Source organism: Rhinoraja longicauda, chromosome 21, assembly GCF_053455715.1.
Source record: "Rhinoraja longicauda isolate Sanriku21f chromosome 21, sRhiLon1.1, whole genome shotgun sequence".
NCBI classification, from domain to species: Eukaryota; Metazoa; Chordata; class Chondrichthyes; order Rajiformes; family Arhynchobatidae; genus Rhinoraja; species Rhinoraja longicauda.
Window position 1 is genome coordinate 18,982,761 of NC_135973.1, and position 15,329 is coordinate 18,998,089.

Below are 15,329 nucleotides of genomic sequence, written 5' to 3' on the forward strand. Positions count from 1 at the left end.
GCCCATCGAGTCCATTCCGCCATTCAAACATGGTTGATCTCTGCCTCCTAACCCATTTTCCTGCCTTCTCCCCATACCCGTTCTAATCAAGAATTTGTCTGTCTCTGCCTTTAAAATATCCACTGACGGTCTCCACAGCCCTCTGTGGCAATGTTCCACAGATTAACTACGTTCTGACTAAAGACGTTCTTCCTCACCTCCTTTCTTTGAAGGAGAGTTGCCATGTTCCGGTGCGATCTTGCAATCTTTCAAGTCTCTGAAAAGTCTGATGTTGGCCCAAAGAGATAGTGTTTCTTATATTCTCACTTTAATGCCCGGTGTCCTGGTGGCACTGGATCGATAAGTAAGGGACAGCCTGGCCCAGCACGATGTCATCGGCTCCTTCCACCGCCACTTGTTTGACGATTTCAGTCATAGGGTTATACAACACAGAAACAGGCCTTTCGGCCCCACTCATCCATGCCGACCAAGATGCCTCAACTAAGCCATTTGCCTACGTTTGGCCCATATTCCTCTAAACCTTTCCTATCCACACACCTGTCCAAGAGTCTTTTAAATGTTATTATAGTACATGCCTCACTATCTCCTCGGGCAATTTATTCAAAATAGCCACCAACTCTGAGTGAAAACGTTGTCCTTCAGATTTGTATTAAATCCTGTCCTCACCTTTCATGTTTGATTCCCCTACGCTGGGGTAAAGGACTTGGGTCAAATGAAGAATGGCAGTTGAGGAAAGCTGATGTTGGTCATAGTTCCTATAAATTCCAGATTATTAAAATAAATTTAAATCCCATTCCTGCCAGTGAGATTTGTACTCATTCAGTGAATTGCCTGAAGTGCCATTGCGTGTCCTCGTGGTCAATTATTAGAATCAAACTGTTTATTACCCCTTCCTATCATTTGCTCAGAGTTGTGTGTTGTTTAATTCGTGTGTGTTGAGTTTGTCAACATTAAAAAACCATTAATTATGTAATTTAATGTTATTGCTGCAGAACTTAGTCCACCTACCTGGAGTGGGGATTTGGGGGCCCATTTGGTCACAGTTTGGACACTTTGGAGCTTTCCTATAATAATGCATGAAGTGACACCGACTGGACACTGGAGCCGTGAGTCCTCCCGTCCGGGCGGGGGCGATGAGGGACAGACCCCAGGGTGACGGGAAGGCGGGAGCTCTTGGGCCCCTTTCTGTCTCTTGTTTGTAACCGCCTCCCGAGGCGCCAATAATGACGGTGAAGGCGGCGATCGGGGCTGTGTGCAGAGTGCTGGCCGGGGCCGGGGTCGGGGTCGGGGTCGGCGCCCTCAGCCCCGAGGCTTTCCGCCAGGCCAAGTTCGACAAGGGGGAGGTGGTGAGTCGCCCGGCCTGACACATCATCCACTCCCATCTCTCACCTCACTCCCCACATCATCCACCTCACTGCACCCTCACCCCCCTCCACATCATCCACCCCATCACCTCACTGCACCCTCACCCCCCCCACATCATCCACCCCATCACCTCACTGCACCCTCACCCCCCCCACATCATCCACCCCATCACCTCACTGCACCCCCCACATCACCCACCCCCACACTACCCAACTCACCTCACCCCCCCATCTCTCACCTCACTGCACCCCCACATCACCCACCCCCACACTACCCAACTCACCTCACCTCTTCGCAACACCCCCTTCCCTCACCTCACCCCCATCTCTCACCTCACTCCCCACATCATCCACCTCACTGCACCCTCACCCCCCCCCCCACATCATCCACCCCATCACCTCACTGCACCCCCACATCGCCCACCCCCACACTACCCAACTCACCTCACCCCCCCATCTCTCACCTCACAGCACCCTCACCCCCCCCCCACATCGCCCACCTCTCACCTCACTGCACCCCCACATCGCCCACCCCCACACTACCCAACTCACCTCACCCCCCCATCTCTCACCTCACAGCACCCTCACCCCCCACATCGCCCACCTCTCATCTCACTGCACCCCCACATCGACCACCCCCACACTACCCAATTCACCTCACCTCACTGCACCCTTACCCCCCACATCGCCCACCTCTCACCTCACTGCACCCTTACCCCCCACATCGCCCACCCCCACACTACCCAACTCACCTCACCCCCCATCTCTCACCTCACCCCCATCTCTCACCTCACCCCCCATCTCTCACCTCACCCCCATCTCTCACCTCACAGCACCCTCACCCCCCACATCGCCCACCCCCACACTACCCAACTCACCCTCACCTCACAACACCCCCCTCCTTCATCTCACCCCCTTTTCTCACCTCACAGCATCCTCACCTCATCCCCACATCGTCCACCCCATCACCTCACTGCATCCGCATCCCTCACCCCCCATCTCTCACCTCACCCCCCACATCGCCCACCCCCACACTATCCAACTCTCACCTCACAGCACCCTCACCCCCCACATCGTCCATCCCATCTCTCACCTCGCAACACACCCCTCCCTCACCTCACCCCATCTCTCACCCCCATTTCTCACCTCACACCACCCTCACCTCAACCCTAATGCCCCATCTCTCACCCCAAATTCTCACCATACCCCCATCTGTCACCACACCCCCATCTCTCCGCTCACCCCCCACCCCCCACCTCTCACCTCACCCCCCACATCATCCATCCCCATCTCTCACCTCACAGCACTCGCCCTCCCCATCTTTCACTTCACCCCCATCCTTGCCTCACTACCCCACCTCTCACATCTTCCAACCCCACTTCTCACCTCGCCCCCCCACCGCATGCTCATCCTCACCCCATCTTTCACCCCCGCCCCTCACAGCATCCGTCACCCCACCCTCACCTCACCCCCCATCTCTCACCCCACACTCACAGCATCCTCACCCTCCCTCATCTCATCCTCACCCCCCATCTCTTACCCCCCACCTCATCTCATCCCCCATCTCTCACCTCCCACCCCCACCTCACCCTCAACTGCTGCCCTCCTCTGAACCCCCCCATTCCCCCCAACCCTTACCCTCCCATATCCCTCCCTTGGGGGATTCACAAAAGGATGAAACATGGAGATGAGGAAAATCTGAATTAACAAAAAGTGTTGGAACAACTCAGCCTGTCAGGCAGCGTCCCTGGAGAGAGAGGAACTGTCGACGGTTCCAATTTTCATTCAGCCTAGTTCTGGTTTTCTTTCTCCACAGATGCCACTGTTTCCAATATGCACAGCTTTTATTTGAGATCTCCCTATATTAGGGCTTCGCAAATATGTCATTGTCATATGCACCGGGATGGGAACAATTAAATTCTTACTTGCTGCAGCATTACAGGCACATTAAATGTAACAACACAACAAATAAATATATAATAAATTATCAGTTACACTAGGTAACCAGGCCATAATAGTGCAAGTCAAAGTACGTGGCGCAATCTTATACAGTACAAGCAATTCAATGCTGAGGTAAAGTGGTGGTTGGGATTATACAGGGTCGTTCAAGTGGTTAATGTGAAAAAGAGTCAAGTAAACTCATTACCGCCCCTACTTCCTCAGAGGATAGAGTATCTGTGACTTGCCAAGTATCCTCAAACATCTGAGGAAGGAGGGGCGGTAATGAGTTTAGTTTAGATTAGAAATACAGCATAGTATAAAGTAGAGCAATATCAGGTACATTGTGGGAGAGTGAGGAGCACGGATGGGGTGGCATCAAGGAACGATCATGCCCTATGTGTATCTAGACTATCAAGTGTGTTTAAATGTCATATGTACTGAAAAAAGGAACAATAAAATTATTTATTATGTTAGTGGGGTTGCAATTATACTAAATAACACTGACATGCTGCAGCCTGGTGTGTCACTGGGTTGGAAGGGCATACGGTACTGGCTGGGTCATGCTATGTTCTATGTTTAACTCTTGTTTTCTGCAGACAGTTGACTTCTGGAAGTTGCTATATTGTCTCCTGAAACTAGTCAGTGAAAACAAGAACTGTGCAGTCACAGACTTGGGTAAGAATCAATCCATTGTATACTAGTATGTATTACATCCATATTGTTCAGTGGGATAAGAATGCAATATATAGCTTTCCTAGCCTGTTCCTTGTCTTGGAATAAAACTGAAATTATCATGTAAATTTCTCCACTGTTTCAGAAAGAGGGTAGGAAATGAATGCTGTTCAACATCTTATCAGCAAAGGTTACTCATCCAAAATGGCTTTTATTTGTAAATAGACCAAGTGGACCCGTTGGGCCCAAACCTCTCCTGCATTGGTGCAGCACCCTCTCCTCCCCTCCCCCACTCCTCCCCTCCCCCCTCCTCCCCTCCCCCACTCCTCCCCCTCCCCCCCCCCGTCACCCATTCCTTCTCTCCAGAGATGCTACCTGTCCCACTGTTTCTCCAGCTTTTTGTGCCTATCTTCAGTTTAAACCAGCATCTGCAGTTCCTTCTTACAAAAAACGAGCAGTCATGGATTCAATGAAAAATGGAAGCATAACCATCAACAACATCATGTCTAGGCAAATTAATTAATCAGAAGGCAAATTAAGTGCTGGCCTGTATACTGAGAGGTGTGAAGCACAAGGAATAGTCATAGCTTTGAGAGAAGGGCAAAGCTTGATTGTACCCGTTTGGTATGATTTTACTGGGCAGCATGCAAAGAATATTCTTCACTCTATTCCAGTACACGTGACAATAATGAATCAATCCTAATACCATTTCACAGCCAGTGAAATATGTTGGAAAGGTGGATTGTAATAATATAAGAAAGAAGTAGAGGTTTGTATAAGACATATACATTTTGCACTCACATCTCTTGCCTAAGAAAAGCGGATATGTTTATTGTCTTTGAAATTGTTGCTGCTCCCCACAGTTTCCTGTTATCACCTGATCTCAAAATTTCATGGCTAAATCGGTCTCACCATGCCTTCTGCTCTCCTACTCTTGAACACAGAAACTACAAGAGAACCCGTTGAGTGGGAAATTAGGGAGGCAGGAGCAAAGGTAAAAGATAAGTTATTCCTTCTCTCCAGAGATGCTGCCTGTCCCGCTGAGTTACTCCAGCATTTTGTGTCTATATCTTCGGTTTAAACCAGCATCTGCAGTTCCTTCCAACAGATAAGTTATCATTGATCTTGGGAGTGACATTGTTCACTTTGAATGATCCCATCGTAAACATCTCCAGGTTCTTGGAGCCAACTAGGTGTTAATGCTTCACAAGGTGAGAAGGATGAGGAATGTGTCATACACCTCCTCAAGCCTGTTCTACCTGTTTAGTATCATGGCTGCTCTTTGAACTCATCCACTTTCCAACCATAATTCAATGTCCAAAGGAGTGTCACTCTCAGTATCTCATTTACCTGATGCCTGCTGTAGGCTAAAGGACGCAGTGTTGCAGTAACAGCTGGTCAGGGACCATCTCTGGAGAATGGATAGGTGACGTTTCCCCTTTCTTCAGTTAGAGGGTCTGAAATGCTGCCTGCCCACTGAGTTACTCCAGCACTTAGTGTCCTTGATGTAAACCAGCATCTGCAGTTCTTTGTTTCTACATTTTGCTTGCTCTAAGCTGCTTAGTGGAAATGGCAGGGTAGCTTCTCATTCCATAGCTGTTCCATTAACAAAAGCAGAGGTATGTTGGTTGAATTCATCATGGGAGTCGCTGGGACCGATCAAGAGACTGAAGGAGACCTTGCCTGAAAGGCTAAAATTATAAAGACAAATTTCATAACAATTTCTTGGTACAGAGGAATGAGGTGTTCACAGGTGGCTAAAGTATTTAGCCACTTCTCTCCTGAGATGCTGCCTGACCTGCTGAGTTACTCCAGCATTTTGTGAATAAATACCTTCGATTTGTACCAGCATCTGCAGTTATTTTCTTATACAAAGTATTTAATAGGATTCCTGCAGAGAATTCGTTTCTTCAGGTAAGAGAATCCAGAATTAAGAAAATAATATGAAATTGGAAGGGGGACTATTCAGAACTGAAATCGGGAACTGCTCACTCTCTGATGATTGGAGGTTTCAAGAGAGTAATGGATTTTGTTGCCTGTTGATGCCAAGGATTATGCAGCAAAGGCCAGTAGACTCCAGGTCGGATCTGGGGTCCTGCTACATGAAACACAAAAGGAAGCACAATGATATGGCAACTTATTAGGAAGCCCAATAGAATATTGGCCTTTATTGTGAGTTGTATGGAGTAAGGACAGTTTGATGCAATTTCACTGTGTGCTGATAAGACCACACTATCCACAATTCTGGTTTTCAAATTGAAGGAAGGATGCAGAGAAGATTCACTGGGGACGTCAAAAGGACTGATGTGTGAATAAAGATACCAATTGGAGTTCAGATGAATAAGAAGTGATCTTATTAAAACACGAGATTCTGAGGTAGTTTGATGTTTTCCTCTAGAGGGCATGTTTCAGATTAAGGTGGAGATGAGGGGGAAATTCTACTCTCAGTGGATCCTGAATCTCTACCCAAGAGAACTGTGGAGATTGAGTCTTTGAAGATATTCAAAGTAATTATTGACAGACATTGGTATTGGTTTATTGTTGTCACGTCCTGAGATACAATGACAAATATTGTTTTTAAACTACAAGAGAGTGAAGGGGTATTAGGAGAGGGGTAAAATGGTGTCAAGACCAACAGTAGATCAGCTGTCATATTGATTGGAGGGGAGACGCAGGCTGATTGGCCTTTTCCTGATTCATGTTACAAAAGGAAAGATTTGAAGGGCAAAATAGCTCCCTGCTGTTCTTTTGTTAGTTGTTAAAATTTATAGCCTCTTATTGTGGACGCAGAGCAGATATGTGTCTGAGGCATGACTCATGGAGATGATGCCATTAATTAACGTGGTGAAGAACCGATTGTTTTTTCAAGCTGCATCTGACAGGTTGGCTCTCTCTCCCCAAACCCCACTCAGGTCATCAGATTGAATATGTGAAGGCTGCAGTTTGTTACTATGGTTATGGGTTCTTGGACTTCTACCAGCTCCCTGCTGATGGCAGTCGGGGCAGCCGAGATCTCCTCCTGGTCTTCTCTTGGCTACTCCAGAAAATCCACCTGTTTGAAAAGCTGCTGGAACATCAACGGCTATGTGTGGAAGATCAGGTATCACTCTGCACGGTAAGAATACCTTTTGGCCCACAGCACTTGAAGTCACAAATACTTAAAAGAATCATATGTACAGCCAACATACTCGTTACCTCCATTAGGCCAGACCTACCACAGTTTGCTACAAGTGATTTACAGTGAGAGATTAATAGCCCTGAGAGTCCTTAATGTTGAGCCCTGGAACATTGCTGCAAGGGTTCTTGAGACTGCTGTCTTAGGCCCAAAATCTTCATAGAACATAGAACAGTAGAGCACAGGACAGGTCCTTGGACGCACAATGTCTGTGCTGAACATGAAGCCAAATTAAATTAATCAATTCTGCCCGCATGTGATACATAGCCCTCCCTTCCCACATATTTAAGCACCTGTGTAAATGCTTCATAAATGCCACTATGGTATCTCCTACCACTCTCTTTGTAAAAAAAAAAAACGTGCCCAATCATCTTCTTTGAACTTTCCCCGTCTGCTAATTTACAAACCAACAGATCCAGTACCACCATCTTCTGGATCTCAAAGTGCCGCTCTAACATCGTTCCGAAAGCTCCACACCATGCAGGATAAAGCTGCCTGCTGCCATCCACCACCCTGAACGTTCACTGCCTCCACCATTGGTGAACAATGGCTGCAACTTACAGCAACTGTAAAATGCACTTCACTCAATCATCCAGGCGACTTCAAATGCAGCTCTAAAACCTGTCACCAATGGAGTCACAAGATTCTGCTGATGCTGGAATCTTCAGCAAAACACAAAGTGCTGGAGGAACTCAGTCAACCAGGCAGCATCTGGAGGGAATGGACAGAAAATGTTTTGGAGTGGAACCTGCCGAGTTCCAACCTAAAACACTGTTTGTGTGTTTCCCAACCACGGACGCTGCCTGGCCCGCTGAGTTCCTCCAGCACTTTATGCTTTGTCTCTAACATCAAGGTGACTGAGGGTAGCGCCACCTGCAGATTTTGTGTACTATTGCTGGTCCCTCCTCCGATGTTGCCGGGTCTAAATAATCACTCAATAACTGCAGGGGCACTTTCACCAAAAGGACTGTGTCTGTTCAATAAGGGGACTTACAATTTTCTTGTGGGTAGTTGAGGATGCACCATAAAGGCTACCTTTACCAGCAACACCACATTCTGTCAAAAAAATCCTTCTGACACTGATGGGAGTTTCTACTTGCACTGTGCTTTGAGGCAGTAAATTACGATACAATAGAACTTTATTTATAGGTGTAGGAAAGAACTGCCGATGCTGGTTTAAATTGAAGGTAGACACAAAATGTGGGAGTAACTCAGCGGTACAGACAACATCTCTGGAGAGAAGAAATGGGTGACGTTTCGGGTCTGAAGTCCCGCTGTTACGCCAGCATTTTGTGTGTACCCGGCTTAGAACTTTATTTATTCCAGGAGGGAAATTGATCAATTGATGGAGGGGAATCTGGTTTGTGTGATGGAGGGAAATTATAGAAACCCACTACTCCTGAGTAAAAGTGTTTCCTTAACTCTCCTCTTATTGTTCTATCAGTTAACAGACTTGAGTTTTTTTATCTCTGCTAAGGAAAATTGGAGCATCAAATCACCCATTAGGTCTCATAATTTGATACAATGTCCCTTCATTCTCCTAATGACCCCATCCTGCGTCAGGCACCTAAATGATTTTCAAGGCATCTTGCTCCTTAAAATCGACATTGCTGTAACACCTTCAATTAGCACTGTACAATGATTGCCAGTGAGCGGCAGTGTCTGCAATGATGACTCTTGCTTTCAGTGCAGGCAGGCTGCTGCGGTAAGGCCCACAGAGACAACGGACAGTCCAGCAGGCGAGCATGCAGTGGGGATGGACGTGCGATACCTGCAGTGGTTACAGGGAAAGCTGCGATTCCGCTGGAAGTGTCTTCACAGTGCCCAGCAGGAGCGGTGTGCCAACCTCCACAAGGTACCCAACACCAGCCCTGACATTGGTTGTGTGGCAACATCAATTTCAGAACAGCACAAAGTGTACTCGCCACACAGTGACATACTACAACAGTAATCTCCAGTGATTATGGCTTACAGTAAAATATTCCACTGGTCACTTTTGCACTTACAAATCTGATGCATTTTGCACGTTAGATGTGGATGAAGTTATGTTGTTCCAAAGACAATCTGCCATTGGGCGCTCAAGGAATAAGTCAATCTTCATAGCTGTCTGCCAGACAGGGACCCCATTAAATCAAGTCCCTTATGATTCTTCCACCCTTCTTCCTCATCTATTAACACTGGTTCATTATTGTCACTTCTGAGGAAGAGTGAAAAGCTGTGTTTGTGTGTGATTCGGTCCAATCATACTATGAATGAGTACAATCAAGCCATACACAAGTACAACAGGTAGTGAAAAGAGAAAAACACCAGAGTACAGAATATATTGTTACAGCGTTATAACGCTACAGCTACAGAAAGTGCAGATTAAAGTAAAAGTGCAAGGTTTGCAAAGAGCTAGGTTGGCAGATTGGACTACACCCCTCCTTATGGGAGGACTGATTCTTCAGAACAAGGAAAAGTAGTGCGCAGAACAGGCCCGACAGCCCACAGTGTGTGCCAAACATAATACCTAGCTAAATTAATCTCATGGTCCATATCCCTCCATTCCCTACATATCCTTGTGGCTATCTAAAAATCTCTTAAATGTCACATCGTATCTGCTCCACCAACACCCCAAGCAGTGCGTTCCAGGCATTCACCATCTCTGTGTACAAAAACTTGCCCAGCACACTTCCTTTAAACTTTGCACCTTTCACCTTAAAGCTATGCCCTTTGATATTTCTACCCTGTCTATGGTTACCAGCAGGAATAAGCTCTGAATCTAGCGGTATGTGCTTTCAAGCTTTTGTACCTTCTGCCCAACGTGACAGGGGAGTAGAGGGAATGACCGCGTGAAAATGGTCCTGTCGTCTGCTTTCCCGAGGGAACGCGAAGTGTAGTTGGAGTTGATGGAGGGGAGTCTGGTTTGTGTGATGGATTGGGCTTTATCCACAACTTGCAATTTCTTGCGGTCTTGGGCAGAATTGCCAAAGCAAGCTGTGAAGCTTTCGACGGTTCAATCTACTACATCGGTACAATCCATCTCATTGGGGTGTCCCGAACCCTACCCATCAAAACCATCTCTCTTCACATCATCCCCACAACCCTCTCATCAGCATGGAACCTCAACCTAGTCATTTCCCCTGGTGCAGCTGGTGATGGCCCTGGTGCCCACCACCAAGTGATCTATTTGGCATCAGGTTGGCATGTGGTCCTACACCAGTTGTCCTCTCTCTCCGCCCTGGATCAGTCACAGACAATTTGACCACTCAGGTCAATACCATTTGTTTCTCTCCATCTGAGATCATCTGGACTAAATCCCAGCTTAATCTCATGTGTTTTTAATATCCTACTTCAGAGGTTACAGGAAGAAATCAGAACAATTAACTTGTGTAAAGTTATTATCCCTGAAAATGGCTTTAACTCAGCAGAGGAAGGAAGAAGTAAAAAGCTCCCTGAATGCATCAATTTTTTGGGGGTTACGTCACAAAACAAGGAAAGAGGTGTCTGGCTTTGATCTCTGATGTTGCCTTTCAGATACACTTGTACACCAGAGGATGCCGGAGTGGGCAAAGCTTCAGTCATTTGTTTGCAACAGAAACACGGCTAATCCAAGATCCTGAGCGATGCAGTGAGGTGAGTTGGCTGAGCACACTGTGGCAGCACCTCCTCTGGTCCCGTGCATTCTGCTGCTATCTCTCTACAAAGCTATTATCTTTTAATGTTGTGCCCCTTTCATTCCGTGAGCTAATCTCCTCTTATGGGTGCTGCACCCAGAACGTGGTTCATCTTCTGCTGCCTGCAACTGCACAGCTGGATAGAAGTTTATAAAATGATGAGAGGCATAGATAGAATTGAATTGAATTGAATAAATTTTGAATTGAATTGAATAATTTTTTTTAGCCAAGTATGTATACATACAAGGAATTTGCCTTGGTGCTTTGCTCGTGTAACAACACGATATACAGTAGACAATTAAAAATAAAACATTATAATCTAAACATGTGAAGAATGAAATAAAATACCAGAGTGAACAGTAAGAATCTTTTTCCCAAGGTGGAAATGTCAAAGACTAAAGGGCATAGCTTTAAGGTGAAGGGGGTAGAGTATGAAGGATGATATGTGGGACGATGTTTTGCATGAGTGTGTGGTGGGTGCCTGGAACTCGCCGCCAGAGGTGGTGTTGGAGGCAGACAAAATAGTGGCATTTAAGAGGCTTTTGGATAGACACATGGATATGCAGGGAATGGAGGGATATGGATCACATACAGGCAGAGATTAGTTTAACTTGGCATCATGTTCAGCATGGACAGACATTGTGGGCTGATGAGCCTGTTACTGTGCCATATTGTTCTCTGTGCTAAATTCTGTTCACCTTTTGTATCACTCTTTGTGTCAGGAATTGGATCTGCCGATTCCTGAGCTGAGCTGACTCTTGGGGCAGTGCAGTGGCACTGATTGGCAGCTCCTGAGGGTGATGCCACTCATGCCATTCTTCATGCATCGGTGGGAGAGTCACAGAAACTGCTGATCTTGTTCTTGCTGAGTATATTTATGAGGGTACTTTAGCACGGACTGCTAATTTGTGATCAAGCAGTGAGAATCTTGGACAGTTTCTGTTTTCTAGTCCAGGATCTATCTGAAGCCAGCTCCCATCCTCCTGCAATCAATGAACCACAGAGACTTGCTGCTGTCTGAGACACTGAGTGATATTAATGGAACAATTTAATGCAGCGTGTAAAGATCCACAGAAAAGAGATTTATAGCAGTGGGCTAACAATTTCTCCTTATTTTTCCGATCTCTCAAAGGTGAACTTTGTACCTGTAATGTTATGATTTTGTAATTATTCTCGGGTGGAGATTCGGTGTTGGTATTTAAGATGCTCCCCCACCTGCTATCCATTACTTTAGGACATCAGCAACGATCTTGATCTCTTGCTGTTCCTGTGCTAACACCACTTCACTGCTGTAGTTTGTGCAGCTCCTGGAGCGTGAGAACTTGAGGCTGGAGGCGTATCTGGAGTGGAGGCAGCTGGAGCCACTATTTTGGCAGTGGATGGTGAGAGAGTGATATCATCTGAACTCTATGTGGTGTGGTAGGACAGTACCGTCCATGCTGTGTCTGCCTAAAGGGAGGGTGGGGATGGGAGGGGGGTGGGAGGGGAGTGGAGATGGGGGGAAAAGGTGGGGAGGGGTGGGTAGGAGTGGGGGGGAAAAGGGGGGAGGGGTGTAGGGGGTAGGCGGGAGTGGGGGGGAGGGCGGGAGTCGGGGGGGAGGACGGGAGTTGGGGGGAAGGGGGGGAGTCGGGAGTGGGAGTAGAGTGGGAGTGGGGGGGGGGAGGGTGGTGGGGAGGAATGGGGGGGGACATGGACTGTTGTGATGTGCTGTTGAAGACCACTGGAGCAAGTATGTCTTCAATGAATTAGGTATGTGCAGTTTTAAATGAAACTCTTTCTTCATAACTTAATCATACATTTTGTGTAAGGAAAAAGCAAAATAGAGAAAACAAAACAAAACAATTTTTTCTTTGTGTTGTTAAAAAGTATTTCTGTTCAATAACCTTTCTATAAATAGCAGAATATACTCATGATAGGCCTGACATTGTACATGTAGTCCAAGAACTACAGACTGGTGGAAATAATAGTCGTTTTTCACACATGAATGTAGCGTAACGCGTATGCACATTTGGCGTGTATACTTTTTTTTGCTGAAAAGTTGCATTCTCAATTTTGATGTAAAATTCTGAATTTTGGACACCAAAATTTGTAAAAATCAAATGTTGGGAGGTCTGCTTTAACTCTTGCAGCATAAACAACATTCCCGATTATGAGCAATCATTGCCCCATTCCATAAATTCCCACTATATCTCCTTCTGCAGTGTGAGACAAAGCAAGGGAGAGCTCTGTAGGCCAACTGTCTCCACAGTTATGGTGCATGAATACAACTGGGTGCTATTATTTCAAAGGATGGTACACATTGGCTGTGGGATTCTCAGCCTCTTTAGTTTAATTGTGAGTATGCAAAAGAACGCACGATACTGGAGATACAAGATAAATTTAATTAAAATCTTCCTTGGCAGGAAAGTGTGCTGGCAGCTAAGCTACAAGACACGCAGAACCCACCGGATGCGAACAGTATCGCAGCCACTGCACACTCACCAGACCTGTGTGGGGACCACGTTGACCGTGTTACCTTCACAGAAATGGATCATCTCTCTAACAAGATCCTGAAGTTGCAGATGAAGCTGCAAGATGGGCAAAAGACCAAGATCAAAACGGTAAACCTTTGACTTTGTTGTGTGTCAGTGTAAAACAAATAATGTTTTGGAGAATTACCTCCACTCAGGTGCATTTTCCTCGCACCTTGATAACCTCAGAGCAGTTGGAATATCAGGCAGCTGAAAATCTGCACCTTCCCAGCATTAGGAATACGTGTTTGTGCAAGACCAACGTATTACTCTTTCCTCATTATCCTGGAACATGGAGGCGACCTGGAAATGGCCAAGTAATGAATAAGCACCAAATACATCTGTGCTGTCTTGAGCTGAAATATTGTAGGTTTAAGCCTCACCCTGCACAATCTAGGCTGGCACTTGCACACAGGGTGGAAAGGAGCGCTACTGTCAGAGAACTGTGAGAGGGCTTCACTATCAGAGTAACAGTATTGGGAGAGGGCTGTACGCCAGAGTGGAGGACTGTGATTGTGACACTAGTGGAGGGGCAGTACTGTTGTAGGAAAGGAGTGAGAGAGCTGCATTGTCACGGGAGAGGGCTGTACTGTGGGAGGGGTGCACTGGATGAATGCTGTACCATCAAAGGTACAGTCTTGCACTTTTCAAGGCGCTGTTAGCATTGCAAACCTGACCTTTAGCTGCCTGTCTTTTTGTAGACTGAAGACAAGGAGCGAGAAGTCCGAGCTCACACAGGATGGGATGAATCTGTTTGTCCAACACAGTGTGACGTGGAAAAGAAGCTGGAAGTGTTGCATGCCAGAATTAGCCACCGAAGGAGACAACATGGCCAAGCCAGGTTGGCACTCAGAGACGATTCTTCTGCCAAGAGTACAAAGTTTTCTGTGGCAAAACCAGACATTGGGTGTCTCACGGCACTGGAGGTGATCGCACAGCTGAGAACTGAGGAGGCTGCGTTAAAGAGGGAGCTACAAGAAATGCAGCATCTCTGCAAAGAAACTCTTGGCGAGGTTGTGGAAAGGCTGGACGGTGTGATCTGCATGCCTCCAGTGTAGCAAGGAAGCCCTGGTGATTTACAGGCCAATAACTGGAGAGAGGTGACTGAAAATAAAAGTCTAAGGTCAGCAGGCCCAGTCCTGTACTCACCCAAAAGGAGTATGCAGTGAGAGTCAAGATTGGTGTGTTGAGATGCACCAGCCACTGAGCTTGGCTCTGCCATTGAAAAGTAACGGAGAGGATGGAGCAGTAAGGCTGCAAGATGAGCTCCAGCAAGGTCCCTTCCATGTGGCCCCCACTGGCTCATGGTGCAGTGGCATTGCAGCCTCAGGGCAGATTGTTAGTCTCTTGCAGCTCCTGGTACATAGGAGATGAGGGAGAGACTGTGCCCTCACAGGACAAATTTCACCAAGGATCAAACACTTCAGAATCGCTCAGTCTTGGTCTGATTTTAACTCTTGTTCACACTAGTGCATAGTTGATGAAAAATGTTGGTATGTTTCTACTCTGACTGGGTGAAAGGTTCTCACTGGACTGTCCTCCTCTTTGTACATAGGAACTGAAGCAGCCCATTACCTGTCCTGGCATTCATTTGGTTCAGAGGTTATCTGTCTGCCAACTCCATTTAGCTGCATTGGTTCCTTAACCATCTTTAGTGCCCAAAAATGAAAGTTAATTGTCCCTGAAAGTTTTTTTGAAACCCAGTTTGTTAGTGGCTTGATAGTGGAATGAACTCCAGATTTCCCGACACTTTGTACAGCATTTAGGGTTTTTATTTTACCTTTTCTGGACTGAGTAATTATATATATGGTGATAAATATTTACCAGCTATCAGGCAATACTTGTTCATTGTGATCTTAATTAATAAAGAATGTATGATTCGTATATGTGAGATGTACTTGGAAGCATTCATGCACTATGGAAAAAGGTTATTCTGGATTAGTACTGGTGTCAGGGGTTATGGGGAGAAGGCAGGAGAATGGGGTTAAGATGGAACGATAGATCAGCTATG

At 46.4% G+C, this 15,329-nt stretch overlaps 1 protein-coding gene across 1 annotated transcript; it reads left to right on the plus strand.

Annotated features, from left to right (window-relative positions):
- Positions 1 to 1,143: 1,143 nt before the first annotated feature.
- Positions 1,144 to 15,202, plus strand: tedc1 (tubulin epsilon and delta complex 1). Its single transcript, XM_078418520.1, has 8 exons — positions 1,144 to 1,346; positions 3,902 to 3,980; positions 6,890 to 7,092; positions 8,840 to 9,007; positions 10,669 to 10,767; positions 12,104 to 12,190; positions 13,211 to 13,408; positions 14,020 to 15,202. Exons 1-8 carry the CDS (start codon positions 1,224 to 1,226, stop codon positions 14,374 to 14,376), a joined length of 1,314 nt encoding a protein of 437 aa, XP_078274646.1. The 5' UTR covers positions 1,144 to 1,223; the 3' UTR covers positions 14,377 to 15,202.
- Positions 15,203 to 15,329: the final 127 nt, after the last annotated feature.

Coding starts and splice junctions, on each gene's coding strand:
- tedc1 (XM_078418520.1), top strand. CDS start 1,224: ATGACGGTGAAGGCGGCGATCGGGGCTGTGTGCAGAGTGCTGGCCGGG. Junction 1,347..3,901: donor AGTTCGACAAGGGGGAGGTG/GTGAGTCGCCCG, acceptor TGTTTTCTGCAG/ACAGTTGACTTCTGGAAGTT. Junction 12,191..13,210: donor CACTATTTTGGCAGTGGATG/GTGAGAGAGTGA, acceptor CTTCCTTGGCAG/GAAAGTGTGCTGGCAGCTAA.